The sequence below is a fragment of the Petromyzon marinus genome, chromosome 25 (genome assembly GCF_048934315.1).
Source record: "Petromyzon marinus isolate PM22_M1 ecotype Great Lakes invasive population chromosome 25, UKy_Petmar_22M1.pri1.0, whole genome shotgun sequence".
In the NCBI taxonomy this organism is placed as follows: domain Eukaryota; kingdom Metazoa; phylum Chordata; class Hyperoartia; order Petromyzontiformes; family Petromyzontidae; genus Petromyzon; species Petromyzon marinus.
Window position 1 is genome coordinate 5,198,202 of NC_133691.1, and position 19,637 is coordinate 5,217,838.

At 47.7% G+C, this 19,637-nt stretch overlaps 1 protein-coding gene across 1 annotated transcript in view; it reads left to right on the top strand.

Moving 5' to 3' along the window:
- The window catches only part of NETO2 (neuropilin and tolloid like 2), a 38,008-nt gene that overhangs the window by 10,849 nt on the left and 7,522 nt on the right, over positions 1-19,637 (top strand). Inside the window, exons 2-8 of the mRNA XM_032960637.2 lie at positions 5,252-5,308; positions 12,066-12,203; positions 13,680-13,928; positions 15,326-15,361; positions 16,489-16,616; positions 18,003-18,231; positions 18,808-18,921. Of these exons, the coding sequence (XP_032816528.2) occupies positions 5,252-5,308; positions 12,066-12,203; positions 13,680-13,928; positions 15,326-15,361; positions 16,489-16,616; positions 18,003-18,231; positions 18,808-18,921 (951 nt within the window). The remainder of the gene's footprint in view (positions 1-5,251; positions 5,309-12,065; positions 12,204-13,679; positions 13,929-15,325; positions 15,362-16,488; positions 16,617-18,002; positions 18,232-18,807; positions 18,922-19,637) is intronic.

Sequence of the window (19,637 nt, forward strand, 5' to 3'; positions counted from 1 at the left end):
CACAGCTTCTTGGTATCATAGAATAAGTACTTTAATATGTCGCGGGAAATGCAAAATGAAGCTTATTGAGAGACCTATAACAGTATAACATTTTGAGCCATAACGATGCATAGGCGCTTGTAAATTGTCCCAAATTCGCACGACCTAGCAAACGCTTACAGGACCGCTGAACGGGCCGTGGAAAAAAAAACACAGACACACTGCGTCGCTGTTGCTGCTGTAAGCACTCGGCGAGCAGGGATTTAGCAAGTCTACGTGTTCAAACACCGTCGGGTTGATTTGACCTATTACAGAGAGAGAGAAAGAGACCCGTACAAAACAGATCTTTAATAGGGGGAGAATTGGAATGTCACCACCACCTTAAGTGACGCGTATCCTCCTCTGCAGGGTGATCCAGATGTCTTGTGAACCCCATTTAAGTCTCTAAAATGTATTTTTTTTTTAAATAAGGTTTATTTAAAACAGAAATGAATCTGCGAAGGGGGAAAATGTCAGGGGTCAATTCATTGTGGGGGGGGGGTGTGTCACAAGACATCTGGACCACCCTGTACAATATATATTTTTTTCAAGAGGGTGGCGGATGTTTTTTTTATTTGAGAAAATGAGAGTTGTTTGGTACGAGAAAGAATGAAAGAAAGAGGGGAGTGAGTGACTGTGAGATAAATGATGGCTGTGCTGGGATAGTGACCGTAACAGGCAAAATCTGCCATCTACTGTTGTTCCATGTCACACACTCAATTTAGCCGCAACGGCTCAGCGTTAATAGCCGCTCCTCTCGTTGGACTCCTCTCACTCTCTCTCTCTTATTTATATTCCGATCGTAGCCTCCACCGATAAGTCTATTGCAATATATGAAAACAGCATTTTCCAGCAAAACCAGAATTTCCAGCAGCAAAACGTTTTCATGGTGAAGCCAAGCTGATTACTGTGCAAACAATCGACGTTTTCATCTGAGTTGTTGTGAAAAAAGAGCAGCGATCGGAGTATTTGCAGCATTCTGTTTGATCTGCCCATTCTATTCGGGTGAGCCTCGTTGGCGTCATTCAAATGTCAAGTGTTTTCCCATGCAATAGTTTTAACTACATCGTTAAATCCATTTTCAATGCAGGGGCAGGAATTCAACCAAGAAAGAGAGAATAATTATGGCCAATTTGCAGAATGTGCTCATTACTCTATTCACTGTGGGAGAGTGACCTACGTGCTTGAGAATAATGCCGTGACAGCCGTTTGTACCCTTACAAATCATAACGTGTCTCATTTTGTTTTTAGGGCGAATACCGGGTACACGTTGGTCAGAATAGCAAATAAAACACGGTTGTTGTTATTTTTTATTCTGCCAAACATTGCTTCACCGTATCGATTACACGTACGTGTTAAATACACACGGCAAGGCAACATGTATTATTATTATATCGGTTCACAGCGAGCAACCTCCCTCGCAGCGCCAACGGTGCCCAACGCTCACATTCACCCGCACGTGACGTGCCCAGGAGCTCATGTTAAACATTTCATGGCGATTAAACAAACATGGCAATTGTAAAAATCACTATGCACCGCAGGACTGCCGCCGCCCCCCCCCCCCCCATTAATCTCAAGAGCGCTCCGTCATCGACCGCGATCAATTCTCCACGAATTTCCCCCCCCCCCCAGGGCTCAGGTCCGAGGTGCACGGTGGGGTCACGCGCCGACCAAATGGGCCCAGGCTCGCGTGTGAAAGTGGAGTTTGTGGACGCAGCCTTTCCCTTGCCAATGGAGATGGAACAGGTCCCCCGCTAGGACAGTGCTCGACTCGCCGGAGAAAGATAAAAAAAACCACCCTCGGTATCGCCACTCAATGCAAGACCGTTGAGAGGCAAGTTGCCGTTAGCAGGCGTCTGCGATGGCCAACGCGGCGCACAAGTGGGTTGGATGGTTGGGTGGGTGGCCAGCACCACGCCCGGTTGCCTCTGAGTCAACCTGCGGGAGGCCCAGGACCGGTTGAGATTTTTGTCACCGATGAGCGGGAACGGACCTCGGGGTCGCTTGGTTCGTGGCGCTGTCCGCTTAATCGCAGTGCGCCACCGCTCATCGCACGCAAAGCAACGCGCTCACAGTGACACGCAGTCTCATATCGGCACAAACCGCTGCAACAACTGCTCCCCATGGCCTAGCAGGAGCGCAAATTCGCCGCTTGTTGGAGAGGTTCACGGATTATTCCTGCGGATGTTATGACCGCAATAACACTATACGTCGTATGCTTCAAAGGGGACGTTAAAGATCGCCTGCCATCATTCGCAAGAGCAGACCAGAGTGTTGCTGGCGTCAGGGTCAACGTTTGCCAAATTTTGACAATTGCACGAGCATATTACGCACCTCCGATGAGCACGGTTGGCTCCATATGGTGCGAAAGAAGTTCAACATAGCCCTCAACTGGCAGTCTAATAACCCAGGTCACTTTTGCAAATTCGTGTCTTTGAGTTTTCACCTAGATAAAGAAAGAAACGTCAACACCCTCACAGTAACAGCAGTCTCATTAGAACACAGCGCGAAGCTGGCCTGGGCTAACCCCAGGTCGGCTCTGATGAACATGAGTTGCTTTTAACTGTGGTGTTCAACATCGACGTTGCGAAGACTAATGGTGCGTGTGGGCGTTGCCTCGTGCTGGCTGCACACGTCACCGTGCCTGTTGTTCCCGGCCATCATCAGTGGGTGCTCACTCAAACTCACTTGTCACTATCACCTGTCACGACCAATCGGGAGATGTTTTATCGTCACGAGTGAACGAGTGTGCTGTATCGTTCACGAACGGACAACAGTGCGCTCTATCAGCAGATATAATCACCTGGCTGAGCCGGGCTAATGTCTCAATATGCAACCGCCACCTGTGCATACCAGGTGCTGTAGGCTGCGAGGGCTGCTTGGTGCAATGAGATAGCAGCACAGCGATGGGTGTGGTAAATAGATGGATTCGGTTCCACTCACAGGACCGAGTCTGTTGAGTGTTTACCACCTGACGTGCGCGATTGGGGGTTTTTTCCACGTGCATCGGTTTCTTCCCAAAATATACTTGAACTCGAACACTCTGGTATCGATGGAAGGATAACCCCTATTCTGATTCATCATACTTTGAAACTGACAAAAAGGTCCCATGAAGTAGCTGTTCACCCCGAGCTCTAAATGCTCTGATACGTGCATTGTCTTTGTGCTGTTTGCCTTTTGGAGTTCTCTGGGCTAACACTGGTGCTGAGACAAGGCCATATAGAAGGCTCTCTCTGGTGTAGGACAATCCGTTTCAAAGACAATGCATGAACCCTTATTGTTACTGGCTAAACATCACAACGCAGAATTCTCCTGAAAAATGGGTTATGAGACTCATTGTAGCTTTCCTGGGTAAAAACCTTTATTAGACGTCTATGCTCCAACATCTAATCTCCCAACTTTCATTAACCCACACTGACCAGCACGGCGAAGTATAGTAAAGGATGCATCGTGACCTGCATGGCATGGTGAAACCCTCATCCAGCAGTGGATCGACCAAGGGCTGTAAATGTGCATGTATGCTCTGTAGTGTATGCATGCCAGTATGAATATAGAAAATGTATCATTTTAAATTTATTTGAATTTTATTTTACTATTTTTATTGTGGTTTTTTGCTTTTATAATTTTCAATTTATTATTTTTCTTTTTTATTATTTAAAAAAATATTGTATCTACGTGACTACACTGAAAGAACCAAGAATATGAATTCCTGCAGTCACGAAAGTTTTAAGTCAAAATATGAATGCAGAATTATATGACAGCAAAAGGAAATAATAAATGCCGTTTAACATCTGGAAGGAGATGTTTAGACAGCTCTCACTCTATTAATAGCAGGCCAGCACCAGTGACACAGAACTGTGTGTCTGTCTGGAAGTCCAATTTGATTGGTCTCTTTTTGGAACCCATTCGGACCATTACATCTAAGAATGTGTCAATACAACAAACTGTACCATGCAGCGCCCATCCGGCATCGCGCGGGCATATCGATCATCTGTTCTGTTTAAAGGCATTATAAACGATGCGTTAATAAGGGAAATAGACCAGATCTGGCCTAGGATCTTCTACACACACGCTTTCAACGTGAAAGGTGTTTAAGGCCAACTTACAATACAAAGTTGTTTTACTTTGCGTTCGCTGTTACCGTCACACAGCAGGTCACTTTGTCTACTATCGTGGGTGGAAAATGATAAATGTTTCGATGATCTGGGCCCATGTGTGTGTTTATAAATGTTGAGTGGTGGCACAGCTGTATGAGCAACAGCACGATGGACCCAAATATCTGGGGTGGATTCTCGGCCGTGCAAAATACCAGTGGAAAATGGTAGTTCCTTTTTTTCTTCTTCTTTTTCCAAGCCTACCATAGGTCAAGTAAAGGTAGTACTGGCCACACCCCCCCCCTCCCCCTTGTGCACTGTCTCCTCTACTGGACAGCTGTGAAAAAGAGCTTTATAGCTCATCGGATTCCTCCAGTATAAATATTCTGATTCTGAATAGGCGCTCGCTATCAGCGTTTGACTCAAACGTCTAAAACATTATCCATTGAGCTTGTGTGTGTGTGTGTGAGTCAATACACTTCGACAACTCCTGGCCATGCCCACCTTTGGCTCCTCTCTTCCAACTCAGCCTAAAACATGAGTAGGTAGTTGTTCATGCAGTCTCATCATCATCATCATGAGCTGTAACAGGTGCTCACGAATAACGCATTCCTATCGAGATTAACATTGCAAAAACGCGGATTTGTCTTTGGTAAACATGGTGGAATTTGAGAAATATAAGTGTTGCCCTTGGATTTTAAGTAAAAATAAACTCTCGTAAAATAAATTTGGTCAGAAAGCCAGTGCACCGTTACAAGTAGATTCATCGATTCCACAAATTGAAATTGCCAGACTGGACCGCCACTTCGCACCACGTGTGATTGGGATTTATTTTATTATTACAAAAAAAAACTGAGCGATTGACCGGTAAAGTGGCAGTGAAATAGGAACAGTGGGGTCATCATGTTTTCTCGGTGGGATACTGCCCCTCGTAGCTTTATTTGAGCCAGCGGCCATCAAGTGGAGCTTTTTGTTGTTGTTGTTGTTGTCTTTCCGATGATGACAAATGCAAGCCGGGACGGGTGCTGTGAAAACAAAACGACCTCAAGGCACAATCACATTTCTATCAACTTGTCTTTTTTTTCTCTCTCTCTCTCTCTTTCTCTCGGACATAGCTTGGACGCTGTGTGTCTTTGCAGTGTGGGCGAGCGTCGTGGTGATGCCAGGATGGGGAGGGATGACGTGGAGAGTGGCAGGTAAGTTATCTGCAATCGTCCGGTCGGCTCAAGAGGCCTACGTGCGGTTTGCTGGAGCACTGAGCCTCTTCAAACCGCAGGAAAAACAAAACTTTATTTACTTAATGTGGACGTGTACTTGCTTAAGTGGTGGCTTGTTATTGAGGGCTGGTGGAGCGGAACTCCTATTCGTAAAAAATGTATGGAAAAAAAACCTTAACAATACTAATCTCTTCATTATAGAGATTGTAAACGCCATACAATGCCTTCCCTCATCACGCCACCCCCCACGAGATTCTATGCCCCACCAATGAATTTACCTACCGTCCGCCACTGACTTAGCTGTCAGCGGCTGGCACTGTCTCAGGCCAGCCCAGTGATGACTGAACTCAACAAAGAGAATTGCACCTTAAATTGGTGTCAGAAAGCGCAGCCCCAGAGGCTGCACGAACAGTGACGGATACAGAGGAGGGATGGCTTGCATCTCATTGCATGAGGATGAACAAAGGGATAACTGAGTCTGTGCTAGATGGTTTTTATAGGTCCAGTAGTACGTTTCTGAAAGTTCATATCAGGTATGGTTATGTTTGGTGTCTTGTACTGAGGCCGGGATATCACTGTTGATTGTGAATCTGCACGAATTTATAACGGAAAGAGTATAAAGCGTATTGCTCTTGGCGAGCACTTTATTGTACATTTATATAATACTTAATATAGTATTTATTTAAAAACATATTTTTTATAAATCGTTATCGTGCTAGTTAGAAAAGAAGCCATATTACGCGTATTCAAATGTACAGGGTGCGCACGAAAGTATCATCCGCTCTTTGATAATTGTCAACGTACTGTGCAGCAGTTATCGCGTGAGTGTCAATCCCTCGAATCCCTCCACATGCCTGGCACTGGTGGCATTGGCGACACAGCTGGTTGAGACGGAGAAGGGTCCCCCAGGTGCTCTCTCGCCAGTATCTCGTGTGCGTGCGATGGCTTTTGAGTTTCTGCTCTGTGCAGTCGGAGAGATCACTCGAGCTTTTCAGTTTTGGAGAGAGAAAAAAAAACACCCACAACTTTGTAAGGAATGTGTTTCCAACATTTTAAAGCCAAGCAGTTCACTCAAACTGATGTACATTTTTGTAATTCTATTGTAGTGGATGATATTTTTTTATGGAACCCTTTATAGATATACTTGTTTACAGAAAACAGTTCTGAAGCTTAGTTTCAGTCAGGGTGCACGGAATGTACGTGCAGTGTAATTGGCTCACTTTTGCACTATCACTTCTAACCAGGGCCGGATTACGGTTATGAGGGGCCTAAGGCTAACAGGAGGGACGGGCATAAATATATTACATACAAGAAACATTTTGTTTTGAAGTCATCAAACATTTGTATTTACTCATGTAAAAAAATAACAAATTTATTCCACTCAAGGTGAATTCATCAAACTTAAATCGCTCACGACACTCATTTCTTCAAACAAACAAAGCAAATGTGTCCCATGGCTTTACAGTGAGGGAAAAAAGTATTTAATCCCCTGCTGATTTTGTACGTTTGCCCGCTGACAAAGAAATGATCAGTCTATAATTTTAATGGTAGGTTTATTTGAACAGTGAGATACAGAATAACAACAAAAAAACATCCAGAAAAAACGCATGTCAAAAATGTTATAAATTGATTTGCATTTTAATGAGGGAAATAAGTATTTGACCCCTCTGCAAAACATGACTCAGATCATTGTTCTAATTCAGTAGGCTCACATGCCATTGACTTTTCCAAGACGGAGGTTCTTTGTAAGCCATCTGGCTTCCATGAGAGATTCGTTCATGAGGCTATCCACATATACAAGCACAGAGACAATTTCAACCGAGAAGATGGATTCTATCTTAGCAATCATTGGAAAGATTTGATAAATCATTTCAGTTCTTGATTTATTGTTCACGCTTACAGTGGCTTTCAGACAGCATACATTATAAAAAATTTCGTCTCCCCCCTCCTCTTTTCAAAAAAATAGATGGACTAGTCCTGGGCAAACTGCCAATCGCTGCGCGTGACGCCAACGTTTTTTTTATAAATAAATAAATGTGCCGTTTTAAAAATAAATTTATGCAAACCGACACACCTGATGATGACCGTTTGAGTTATGGTCGAAACGTCGGGAGAATTTTTTATTGTTTTATATATATTTTGTTATTTTTTTGTTTCTCTTCAACGTGACTTTACCGAAAAAACTAAGAATATGATTCAGTACTTGGTGGCAAAACCCTTGTTGGCAATCACAGAGGTCAGACGTTTCTTGTAGTTGGCCACCAGGTTTGCACACATCTCAGGAGGGATTTTGTCCCACTCCTCTTTGCAGATCTTCTCCAAGTCATTAAGGTTTCGAGGCTGACGTTTGGCAACTCGAACCTTCAGCTCCCTCCACAGATTTCTATGGGATTAAGGTCTGGAGACTGGCTAGGCCACTCCAGAACCTTAATGTGCTTCTTCTTAAGCCACTCCTTTGTTGCCTTGACCGTGTGTTTTGGGTCATTGTCATGCTGGAATACCCATCCACGACCCATTTTAAATGCTCTGGCTGAGGGAAGGAGGTTCTCACCCAAGATTTGACGGTACATGGCCCCGTCCACCGTCCCTTTGATGCGGTGAAGTTGTCCTGTCCCCTTAGCAGAAAAACACCCCCAAAGCATGTTTACACCTCCATGTTTGACGGTGGGGATGGTGTTCTTGGGGTCATAGGCAACATTCCTCCTCCTCCAAACACAGCGAGTTGAGTTGATGCCAAAGAGCTCTATTTTGGTCTCATCTGACCACAACACTTTCACCCAGTTGTCCTCTGAATCATTCAGATGTTCATTGGCAAACTTCAGACGGGCATGTATATGTGCTTTCTTGAGCAGGGGGACCTTGCGGGCGCTGCAGGATTTCAGTCCTTCATGGTGTAGTGTGTTACCAATTGTTTTCTTGGTGACTATGGTCCCAGCTGCCTTGAGATCATTGACAAGATCCTCCCGTGTAGTTCTGGGCTGATTCCTCACCGTTCTCATGATCATTGCAACTCCACGAGGTGAGATCTTGCATGGAGCCCCAGGCTGAGGGAGATTGACAGTTCTTTTGTGTTTCTTCCATTTGCGAATAATCGCACCAACTGTTGTCACCTTCTCACCAAGCTGCTTGTCAATGGTCTTGTAGCCTATTCCAGCCTTGTGCAGGTCTACAATCTTGTTCCTGACATCCTTGGAGAGCTCTTTGGTCTTGGCCATGGTGGAGAGTTTGGAATCTGATTGATTGATTGCTTCTGTGAACAGGTGTCTTTTATACAGGTAACAAGCTGAGATTAGTAGCACTCCCTTTAAGAGTGTGCTCCTAATCTCAGCTCGTTACCTGTATAAAAGACATCTGGGAGCCAGAAATCTTTCTGATTGAGAGGGGGTCAAATACTTATTTCCCTCATCAAAATGCAAATAAATGTATAACATTTTTGGCATGCGTTTTCTGGATTTTCTTGTTGTTATTCTGTCTCTCACTGTTCAAATAAACCTACCATTAAAATTATAGACTGATCATTTCTTTGTCAGTGGGCAAACGTACAAAATCAGCAGGGGATCAAATACTTTTTTCCCTCACTGTAGCTGCGGCAAAGTCACGAATTACGTCATCGTAGTTCGATGGCCGCTGTACGACCTCGCAACGTAGAATGGGAGGACACAAAGCAGAGGCCTACAAAACACAGAGGGCCCGTGGTTTGAATCCGGCCCGGCTTCCATCACTGCGGGCGCTTGCGACGGGGTTCGTTTGACAGCTGGTGTGGCGGTTGTACGTTTCAACATCATCCCCCACCTCTGTGACAGCCCAAAAAAATCCTTCAAAAAAAGTCCTGGACAGCACGTGCATAACAATGACAACAGTCGCACCTACCTGAAAATGCAGTGCGGAGTGGGGGGAGGGTGAGAGAGATTGGCAAGAGTAGGTTACAAATCTCACGACGCAAAGTCTGTTACTAATTAGGCCTACATTTTTTTTAGATGAACCACTCTGCTCATTTCGCTCAATTAATCAATTACGTGTACTAATTTATAGCCAATCCACAGCACGTCGAGGCAAACATCTCCCGTGTGAGAGATATCTAGGGTAAATACGAGGTAAAACAAAACATAGTATGCAATTAATCTAACGTGTATGAATCGTTTGCAATCGGAAACCCCACGGTCAAAATTTGTCATCGCATCAAATTAAGCCACGAGCCACCACTGCCACGTTTCCTGTTCGCTGTGGCTGCCTTGAGTGCGGTATTGATTCTTTGGCCCAATAAATATAGGGGCACCAAGGGTGGAGGTGGGGGGCAACCACCCAATATTAGGGGCCACCTATACCCGCACGCTCAGCGGCATAAGTGGGACGAGACCGCAAGAGCAGACCGTGGCGGTGAGGTGTCGACAGTCACGACTGCTGCAAGGATCTGGCAGGCGCAAGTCTGCGCCGTGTGAATTGTGGTGGCGTCAAAGCACTGGCGGTGATTGACCTGTCTTTAACATGAATGCGGGTGCCTCCCCGTCCACCCTGAAGCGCTGTCTCTGAATGGGAGGAATTATCATGGACAGGGGTGGGCAACCAAAATAACAAGAAGGGCCAATTTTACGTTTCGAATTTGGTAACAAACAACAACAACAACAAACCCCCTCAATATTTCGAGAGCCGCAATGCGTGTGAATGACGTCACGAGGCAGTTTGTAAAAGAGCCGCACGACCCCCGATAACGGAGATGTGCAGGGACCACGTGCCATCCCAGGCCGTGGTGGACCTGGGCATTACTGGAGGCACCTGAACCCCAAAACAGAAATTATTTTGGCTCACCTCCCCTCCCCCTCGGCCATTTTATATCTCGGCTATTGAGTTTACAGACGAGAGATAGACAAGAGATAGAGATATCGTGCGATGAGAAAAAGAGAGATGGAGATGTGGTGAGATGAGAGGGATGTACATGGGCAACGATGGAGTGAGATGAGAGAACAGGGGTACAGACGTCACAGGGATTAAGGAGAGTAATTAGACATGTTTATGTCAATTAGCTTAGATGCATCATTAGACCTCCTTTGCCAGTACCAAAAAATAATAATAGGGTTTTTCCCCTTTTTTGGCAACAAAACTGAAACCTTTTTACAAGGATTCATGTCTGCATTAACCACAATTCCTGCAGTCAAAATGCAAACAAAAACATACTATGATAATATATGATGCATTGTCCTTGAAACTGATTGGTCCACATCAAGGGACGGCTTTCTTTTGAGTCTCGACCCAATTGGTGCTCGACCAGATGACGCCAAAAGGCGTACACACAGTGTACACACTGTGTGCCAGAAGAAAGGGGAAACCCCTTATTTTGATAGCTTACATGCATTAATTAGCATTTCAATGCGAGCTGATCTTTGGTTCACCCATATTTATTCAGAAATACGTCGCCCCTTTAGCTGCTTGGGGTCCTAAGGATTTCCTTAATTTTCTTGTCTAGATGATTGCAACTACTTTACGGCATACCTCAAACACAGCTACATCCATACCGGCCAACCTCTTATCAGTGCCCTACCTTATTAAAGACCAATTCAGACCTTATTGGTCACCCCGTGCCCTTATGATTCTCAACGTTCATCCTACAAAGTCCCATCACGAGGAAGAAACACAAACAAACAAACACATTGTTGTTGCCCGTATTTAAACGGCTGTACGCCGTATGGACCTGAAAACTCAATTTCCGTGTACAAGAATACGGGGTAAACCGTATGGGTTGACAGCTATGGCTACAACGCCTTCAAAATCATCCAGAATAATGCCGCTAGACAAATTTTCAATCCACCAGAAATCATCCCACATCACGCAAACTAAAAAAAAAACCTTACACTTGCTACCAATTAAATAGAGGATACAGTACACTTGAACATCATCCTATGAAGATGCAAAGCAATCCAAAACCAAGCTCCACCTTACAGTAGAAACCTCATACGGATCAAGCAAAACTACAGATCACTTTGCGCTCCTCAGCCCAAACAACCACTAACAACCAAACACACAGCCCGTGGGACTGGACAGAACATTTTCATTGGTAGCGCCAACACCTCTGGAACAACCTCTCCGAAGCATTCCGCACACTCGACTCCCATCGCTGTAGTCGGGTCTCAACTCAAAGCTCATCTCTATAACGCTTACGTACGAAGACGGCAACTACCGCATCGCGGCGCTTTCGGAAGCGCTTCCGCGGCCGTCTGGAACGCTCTTCCGATATTTGGAAGCCACTCGAGCTGTGCACTTTTAAATCTAGACTGAAGACGAATTTCTTTAGAACTGCGTTCTGTGTTTAGTTTGTTGTTGTCCTTGCTCCCGCACCTCCGATTATCGCGGTTGGCTACGTACGATGCTGAAGAAGTTCAACATACATACAATAACACACAACCACAACTTGATTTAACTTTTTTTGAAGTCCTGAGGCCGGCCTCTGCCTATCACTCACGTCATGCATCCATTCAAATTAAGTTCTAAACAGCTATGAACAGTACAACAAACAAAATCTAACCGTATATAGAATTGTGTTTCTTTCGTTTAAGGATGTATTGATGTTACGACGGCGCACTGGGTTGGCACATTTGTGCCGGGAACGCGTGGGCACGCGTTAAACAAAAATAAAACGACTAGATTTTTTTTCCAAGTGCCCAGCACCGCCACGGATTCCGGACGTTATAGTCGGCGCTGCTCGCTCGCTCGCTCTCTCTCTGCCCGTGGTGCTTCTGTGCAGAGAGCCAGATCGCTCCGACGAGGGAGGAAACGGCACGCTGCGGGGTTTGGACGGACAGCAAGTGGGGGGGGACCTTCACCTCCCCCAAGTACCCGGACCCTTACCCGCCTAACCAGGACTGCATCTACATCCTGGAAGGTGCTCCGAGGAGAAGGAGGAGGAGGATGCACGTGCACGTGCAGGCGATGTTGTGATTGTGATTGGCTCTCACAAGTGTCGAACAATGCTCTCGAGAGCTGTGCTGAAAAGAGGCTATGCCCGTATGTCCTGTGTGTATGTTTGTTGAACTTCTTTTGCACCGTACGTAGACAACCGTGATAATCGGAGGCGCTGTCTGTATGTTGAACTTCTTTCGCACCGTACGTAGCCAACCGTGCTAATCGGAGGTGCGGGGGAAGGACTAAACGCTGCCCTGTCGCACATGGCGATCCATTTATAGGACACCCCACTGATTTCTAATGACCCTCTGCTCTAAAGGTGTTTTGGGTATTGCGAATGCGATGGCTCCGTCGCTCACACGGGAGAGCGATAAAGGATTTCATCGGTGAATTGAGGCTGGTGGGAAACATCAAGAGGCTCTGATATCAAATGTTGTATTCTCTCTCATTCTCCATACATGGACTACCCTGTATGTATGTTTTCTGTTAGTTACTGTTGGTAGGCGCTGTAGGTGGTAAACTGACTGGCGTGGTGAAGTGTAGTCAAACAACCTTTACGACTGACAGTGCATTGGGCAGTATTTATCCAGCAATTAATTGGCAAAGGGCTGTAATTTAATACATATATTTTTTAAAAAATTGATGAGTGTTTTTCATTTGGTCATGCCATCGATCTGTGTTAGATATTTAGCAACACACACACACAGACATGCGCACTGTGCAGCATTACATGTGCAAAGTGTCGCGGCCTGATCCAGACCACCAGCTCAAAAGAAGCTCGCGCGTGTGGCCAGATTGTCGTTTGGAACCACCGCCTCCAAACAGTTGCGACAGTGTGGTCACCCCAAACAAAGCCACGTTTTTCGCAATTTCTCAATTTGCTGAAATTACCAAATGGCCACACATTCAGCTCCTTTGAGGTGGTGTTCTGGATAAGGCCGAAGCGCCTCCGCACGTGCAAAAGCACGCGCCTCTCCGCTGTTGCTCAGCATATTCGTGTTTCAGCCCTTGAAGCGTCATTTTTCCCCCGCGCCCCGTAGAGCATTCTCGTCACTCACAGAGTCGTATTATTGATCCGTGTTTTTATCACCGTCGTGTCGTTAATACCGTTTCATCCATTCATCACGCGCAGTCCGCGAAGGACCGTTGCGCCAAACGTGTGACCTCTTGCGACAGCATTTGCGTGAGCCGCTCTCGCTGCCGTACGCCGGTGTCTCGAGTCGTTTGTTTTATCCACGTGTCACATTGGGGGGGGGGTGGGGTGGGGGAGGAGGACACCACGTGGGGAGCGGCGCCTTCCCTCCCAGGGTCGAGGTCCGTTTCGAAACGTCGACCGCCGACCGAAGTGCGCAACTTGCTGGAGCTTGCGCGTCGAGACGGACGGGAGTGTCCAAAAAAGTGACAGCCGTCTAATGCCGCTGCCGCTCTGCTGTTCTGCTCTCCGCTCTCCGCTCAGCGCCGGCGCGGCAACGGATCGAGCTGAGCTTCTCGGCGCCGTACTCGCTGGAGCCGTCGTGGGACTGCAAGTTCGACCACATCGAGGTGCGCGACGGCCCCTTCGGTTTCTCGCCCCTCATCGGACGCTTCTGCGGCCACGTCCTTCCCCGGCCCGTCAACTCCACGGGCCGATTCATGTGGGTCAAGTTCTTCGCCGACAGCGAGCTGGAGGCGCTGGGCTTCCGCGCGCGGTTCACGTTCATACCAGGTGTGCGCACGCGCATGGCCTCGGAACAAAAACAAAAACAACACGCGTGGACAAAGAATTTCCCCACGTAGCTTTCAACGGACTGCTGGGGGCGAGTGCCGTTAACAGGGAGTGCCGATGAAGGCCCTCACCTTCATGCGAAGAGATGAGTGGCCAACACCACGCGCGGCCGCCTTTGACCCCACAGCGCTGATGTGTACACCAGGGACAGAGTTAAGGCCGAGCCAAGCTAGGGGAGGCTCAGGACCGGTTCAATTATTTGTCGCCGATGTTGGCTGTGAGCGAGATCGAACTTGGGTCGCCGAGTTTGGAGCGCAGTGCACTAACCGCTGTGCTGCCGCTCCTCAACACCACAAAGACATACACACGCACACGTACATGGACACACTCACACACACACAGCTGGTTCAGTGTTTATTGGGTCACTTTGTAGGTGCTGAGAATGAGGGGCCCAAGATGCAAATACACAGATGCAGAGAGACAGAAACAATACACAGAGACACACGGAGTGAGACAGACACAGAGCGATGGACACACATCCAGTGACACACAGTGTGAGACTTACACATACAGGGCCACAGAGATAGACAGGCACGAGAGACATGGAAAGAGATAGACATGCTGAGAGAGATAGACACACAAAGAGACATGGAGGCACAGATACGCGCAGAGATTCAGAGAGACACGGAGAGACAAAGAGGCAAAGATTCAGACACAATGACAGAAATGGATACTCCTGGGCATGTGTGTTGAACTTCTTTCGCACCGCACGTAGCCAACTGTGCCAAACTGCGTTGATAGCATGGAACAAACAAGCAAATGCTGTACAAGGATCTCCCATTCAGTGAGGGTGTGTACACTGTACCTATTAAGTCCAGCACGGCGCACAAGACGGAGAAATTACGTTGCCACGGGCACCAGGGCTGCCTTTGTACCCCCGGTCCTTGTTTTATGCTGAGTCGATCTTGGGGTAGGCTCAGAAGAGGTTCAAAGAGAAAGCGCCACTGTTGTTGTGCGTGCCCGGTTTTTGAAAGCGGTGGCTTCGACGATCAAAGCAACAACGGCGCTCACCGAACTACGGGACCACAACTCATGATGTCACCCTTCCACGAGACGTTTAAATCATGAAAACAGGGCATGAATATTCATTAGCTTTTGCCTAATTAAACACGGAACATTGGCTTTAATTTATCCGTTTAGAACGATGCACCCACCCTGGGCTCTTGCAATTACCCAGTTATCCCTCGGAAACTGCTCGCCTTGCCTTTCAATTTGGCCCCATCTCGAGGAGGACGACGCAAGCAAATCGCTTACACGACGCTGGTCAAATAAACATCACGGCCGAATTCCATGTTCTCATTGCGTGCTCTATACTTCCTGTGCCCTGACTTGTGCAGATCCAGACTTTAAGACGCTGGGCAGCCCAATGCCAGGTAAGGGGCCACGTGTGGTTCCTCATGTGACATTAACTGTGGTTCATCATCATCATCATCAACCATGTTCTATATACTGCCGGATGAAGGTCTCCCCACGCTGTTTTTGTGATACGACAAAACCGCACCCCGACCCGTCAGTCTGAGCACTCAGCCAACACTGCTGAGACACTGGGTTCGAATCCAGGCAGTCGCCCATTCACTGAATCGGATTCTCAAGTGCAGCGAGTTGACGTCCCCTGCCCAAGTTACCAATGGCTGTTACAGAAAGCCCAAGAATTAGCTTTCAAATTAATTTGGCCTGCAGAAAGTGTGTGTGTGTGTGTGTTTTGACTGCCAATACAACAATCTCGTAGCAGAGTGTGCGGGAAAGTGTCGACCCCCCTCCTTGCGGTATTAAAGGACAAAAAGAGGCCACTTGATGGATTTCTGGGGAGAAGTCCTCGTGAGAATTCGCAACCGCAGCCAATCCTCTGTACCGCGTTGCGAGAGTGCCAAATGTTTTTTCCCCCCCATTATATTCCTCAATAAGGCAAGCCAGCTGAAACAATAAGCTCTTTCTTTGTGTTCTTCTTGGTGACAGTAAATATACATATATATCTGTACTATATTCCTAATTACCCTGTTATTCTTTGCACGAATAGAGCAGGCTGCTAGAGGTAGTAGGCTGTGTGTACGTGTGTGTACGCGTGTGGTGCTTGCCACCCACCCCCTCGTGTGCCGTGCCGGCCTTCATAGGCGCTCGCTAACAGCACTCGTCCCAACAGTCTGTTAAGGCTATATGGGGGATCTTTGTCTTTGTACGTGAGTACCTACACAACTGTGCCAACTCTGCACAGTGGGGAGCAGATGCACTCCAACCTACCAATCATCTAAGTCAAAAGCACCTGAGTCTGTCTCGTAACCTCCCGCCAGCGTGCCTTCGACATATCACGTGGCCACAAAGTGCACCGAGCCTGGTACAATCACTGTGGTGGTGACGTATGCATGCATGTATGTCGAACTTCTTTCGCACCGTACGTAGACAACCGTGCTATTCGGAGGTGACGTGACTGTCAACCAGCGGCGAACGGCGGCCACAGTTGTTGTTGTTGTTATTGTTGTTATTATTGTTGCGCCCTACACAGACTGCGAGTTTGAGATGAGCGGTACGGAGGGCGTGGTTCGTTCGAGCCAGATTGAGCACGAGAGGAAGGCTCAGGCCAACGAGGCAGTCGACTGCATCTGGAAGATCCGAGCACCCCCTCCCGCAAAGGTGACTCCCACTCCCAGCCTCCACCCCCCCAATCCAATATCCCATAATTTACTATTTCTCCCACTTGTGGTAGTCTAATATCGTAAATAGTGGAACTTCTTTTCAGAACGCTTCACAGTTGCTTATTAAGAGTGTACCCACATACAGTAGGGACAATGTGACGTCTTTTTTTTAAATGTTTAACATCGTGTGTCTACTTACACTTTGCAGTACACTCGGGCAACGGTACATTGTGTAAACATTAAGTGAGTTGGAAAAATCGGTTAACGTTAGATCAAGTAATGTCCGGCCGACACAGATTCGGTTAATAAGGTCACTTTAGATCTGATAAATCAATACTTCCATTGGTTGTTGTGATCCGCGCCACTGTTGCACATCCTCGGATGTTATTTTCACAAAACAGCAGATTTATTACCGCCAACTGCACAAATATTTAGCTTAGTCAATAAAAAAAACGATTTGATTGTTTTATGGTGTTTAAATTTTCATTTTACAGAGCTTTTAGAATACGTCTAGTTTTGACTCTGAAAAATATTTTGTTGGTGCACGCATTTTTTTTCTTAGGTTTGACAGTCGCGCGGGTGCCGAAAGGTTGTGAACCACTGTGAGAAATAAAGTCAGGTCAGATTAAGTAAATTAGGTCAGATTCATTGAGACCAGGCAAAGGGAGGTCAGATAAACACTGGGTCAGGTATCCATCAAGTATGGCCGGATTAAAGACGTCAAGGTCTCGCTTCTAAGTAGGTTTGAAAAAAACATTCAATTTTAGATCGAGCAATGTCAGGTCAGGTCAGACTAAGTAAATCAGGTCAGCTCACATGAAGTAGATTACGTAAATCGATGTAAATCAAGTTAGGTCAGATAAGATTGGGTCAGGTATCCATAAAGGAAGGCTCCATTTGCGACGTCAAGACCTCGCCAACCCTGAAGCATGGCCTTGTTTAAAGCGGGGCATACAAGAACCCAAGCGGGCATGGCATAGTTAAACAAACTTGAGACAAATACCCTGCATAGAATGAGTAATGGAATCATCTGTTTTTGTCTATTCTGCACGTTGCTCTAGCAGACGATGGGTGTTTGCCGAGCTGGCGAACTTCAAAGGAAAACCTCTCACTTGTTCAATAGTGTGCCAACATTGACCAGAGTAAAATAATAATACTAATAACGACAACTTAAAAGAGGGCCCCCTGAGCCGTCAGCCGAGCGAGGGCGAGGAAGGGGCACTCCAGCCCAGCCGACGTTACGGGGGCTGGCGATTATTGCCCCCCACCGCCCCCCCCTCCCCACCCCCAACTACTCCCCCACATTCACTCAGCACTCCTCGCCACTCAGGCTGCAACCTCAATCCGCCCCCCCCCTCCCCTCCCCACCACCACCACCCCTCAGATCTACCTGCGCTTCCTCGACTACCAGATGGAGCACTCCAACGAGTGCAACCGCAACTTCGTGGCCGTGTACGACGGCAGCAGCGCCATCGAGAACCTGCGAGCGCAGTTCTGCAGCACGGTGGCCAGCGACCTGATGCTCCGCTCTGGAGTGGGCGTCGTGCGGCTCTGGGCCGACAACTGCAGCCGTCTCAGCCGGTTCCGCATGCTCTACACGTCCTTCCTCGACCGTGCGTTGCCCGACGCCGCGACCGGCGCATGACACGCGCACGCCTGGCACGCGCGCGCGCGTGCGTGCGTGCCAGGCGTGCGTGCACAACGCTGACAGACGTTTTAACACGTAGGCTTTTCGCGAGCAATATCATCCCCGATACAGGTTTTTTTTTTATTATTATTATTGAGGCGGCCTTCTTTATGGAACTCGTCTCTCCAGTGTTAGAAAATGGCAAAAGGCGAACAATGCATATATTATCAGAGCATGTTTGTTTGCATGTTTTGCCAAAAGTATTTTTGGTTAATGGAGACTTGATGCCTTGCAAAATGTATCTGGTATTTGGTGTTTGAAACACCTGCTGTTTTATTGCCAGAAAGGGTTCAAAGCTATTCTTATTTTGATCATTGGCGTTGGGCGTGAGCGGGAATCGAACTCGGGTCGTCGGGTTCCTAGCGCAGCGTGCTAACTGCTGCGCCACCGCTCCCCGTGATGTTTGACCTTCGCCCCTTGTCGGACGTTCACGTTGACACTCGCGCCACTCGCCGTTGGGCCCCCCCCCCCCCATCTCTCTCTCCGTGCATGTGCGGCGCAGCGCCCTGCGACCGCAACTCCTTCTTCTGCCACAGCAACATGTGCATCAACAGCTCACTGGTGTGCAACGGCGTACAGAACTGCGCCTACCCGTGGGACGAGAACCACTGCAAGGGTACGTGGAACGTGGGAGTGGCTACACCGTGCTGGCAGAGGCTTTACATTTAGTATGCTTCATAAAATATACACAGGATGTACATGAAGTAACTATTTAGATCAATTAGTTTTCCAATGTTTGTCTGTTAATCTGTTTGCCTGCCTGTCTGCTGGTCTCTCTGCATGTATGTGTAGTGTAGCGCAAGTCGGAGACGAGGTAGTTGCAGGAGGCACCTTCTTTTATTGTAACACCTTTCCGGCCGTTCACAGACAGGGTCGCCTCCTTGCTTGCTCACCTCGCCGTAGAGCCCGGCCTAGACACAAATCCTAACCACGTTGCACTGTCGGCGTCAACCGAGATAGCCAACCACTGTCCGGCCGCGCAATGATCGGTCGAAGGCGACAGCGACGACGAGACGAGTCCACTCCCAGAACCGGCAGCCCAGAGCTCTCGCTCTCCGCTGCTTTTATTCCCCTCGGCGTGGCTCGACTCCGCCCAAGCCGCGCCTCCCTTCTCGAACCCACTAGCGGGTTCCAGGGACTTCCCCACGAGGTCTACCGTGACCCTTGCCCCAGTTCCTCCGCCCTGCCGGCACACTCGTGTATATGCTCGACGGCGTGTGCGCTAACTGTCCACTGCTGGACAGCAGTCGGCGCTATGTCACTACATACGTCTGTCTGTTTGCCTGTCTGCTTGCCTGCTTGCCCGTCTTACTCCCCCATCCGCCTGGCCGT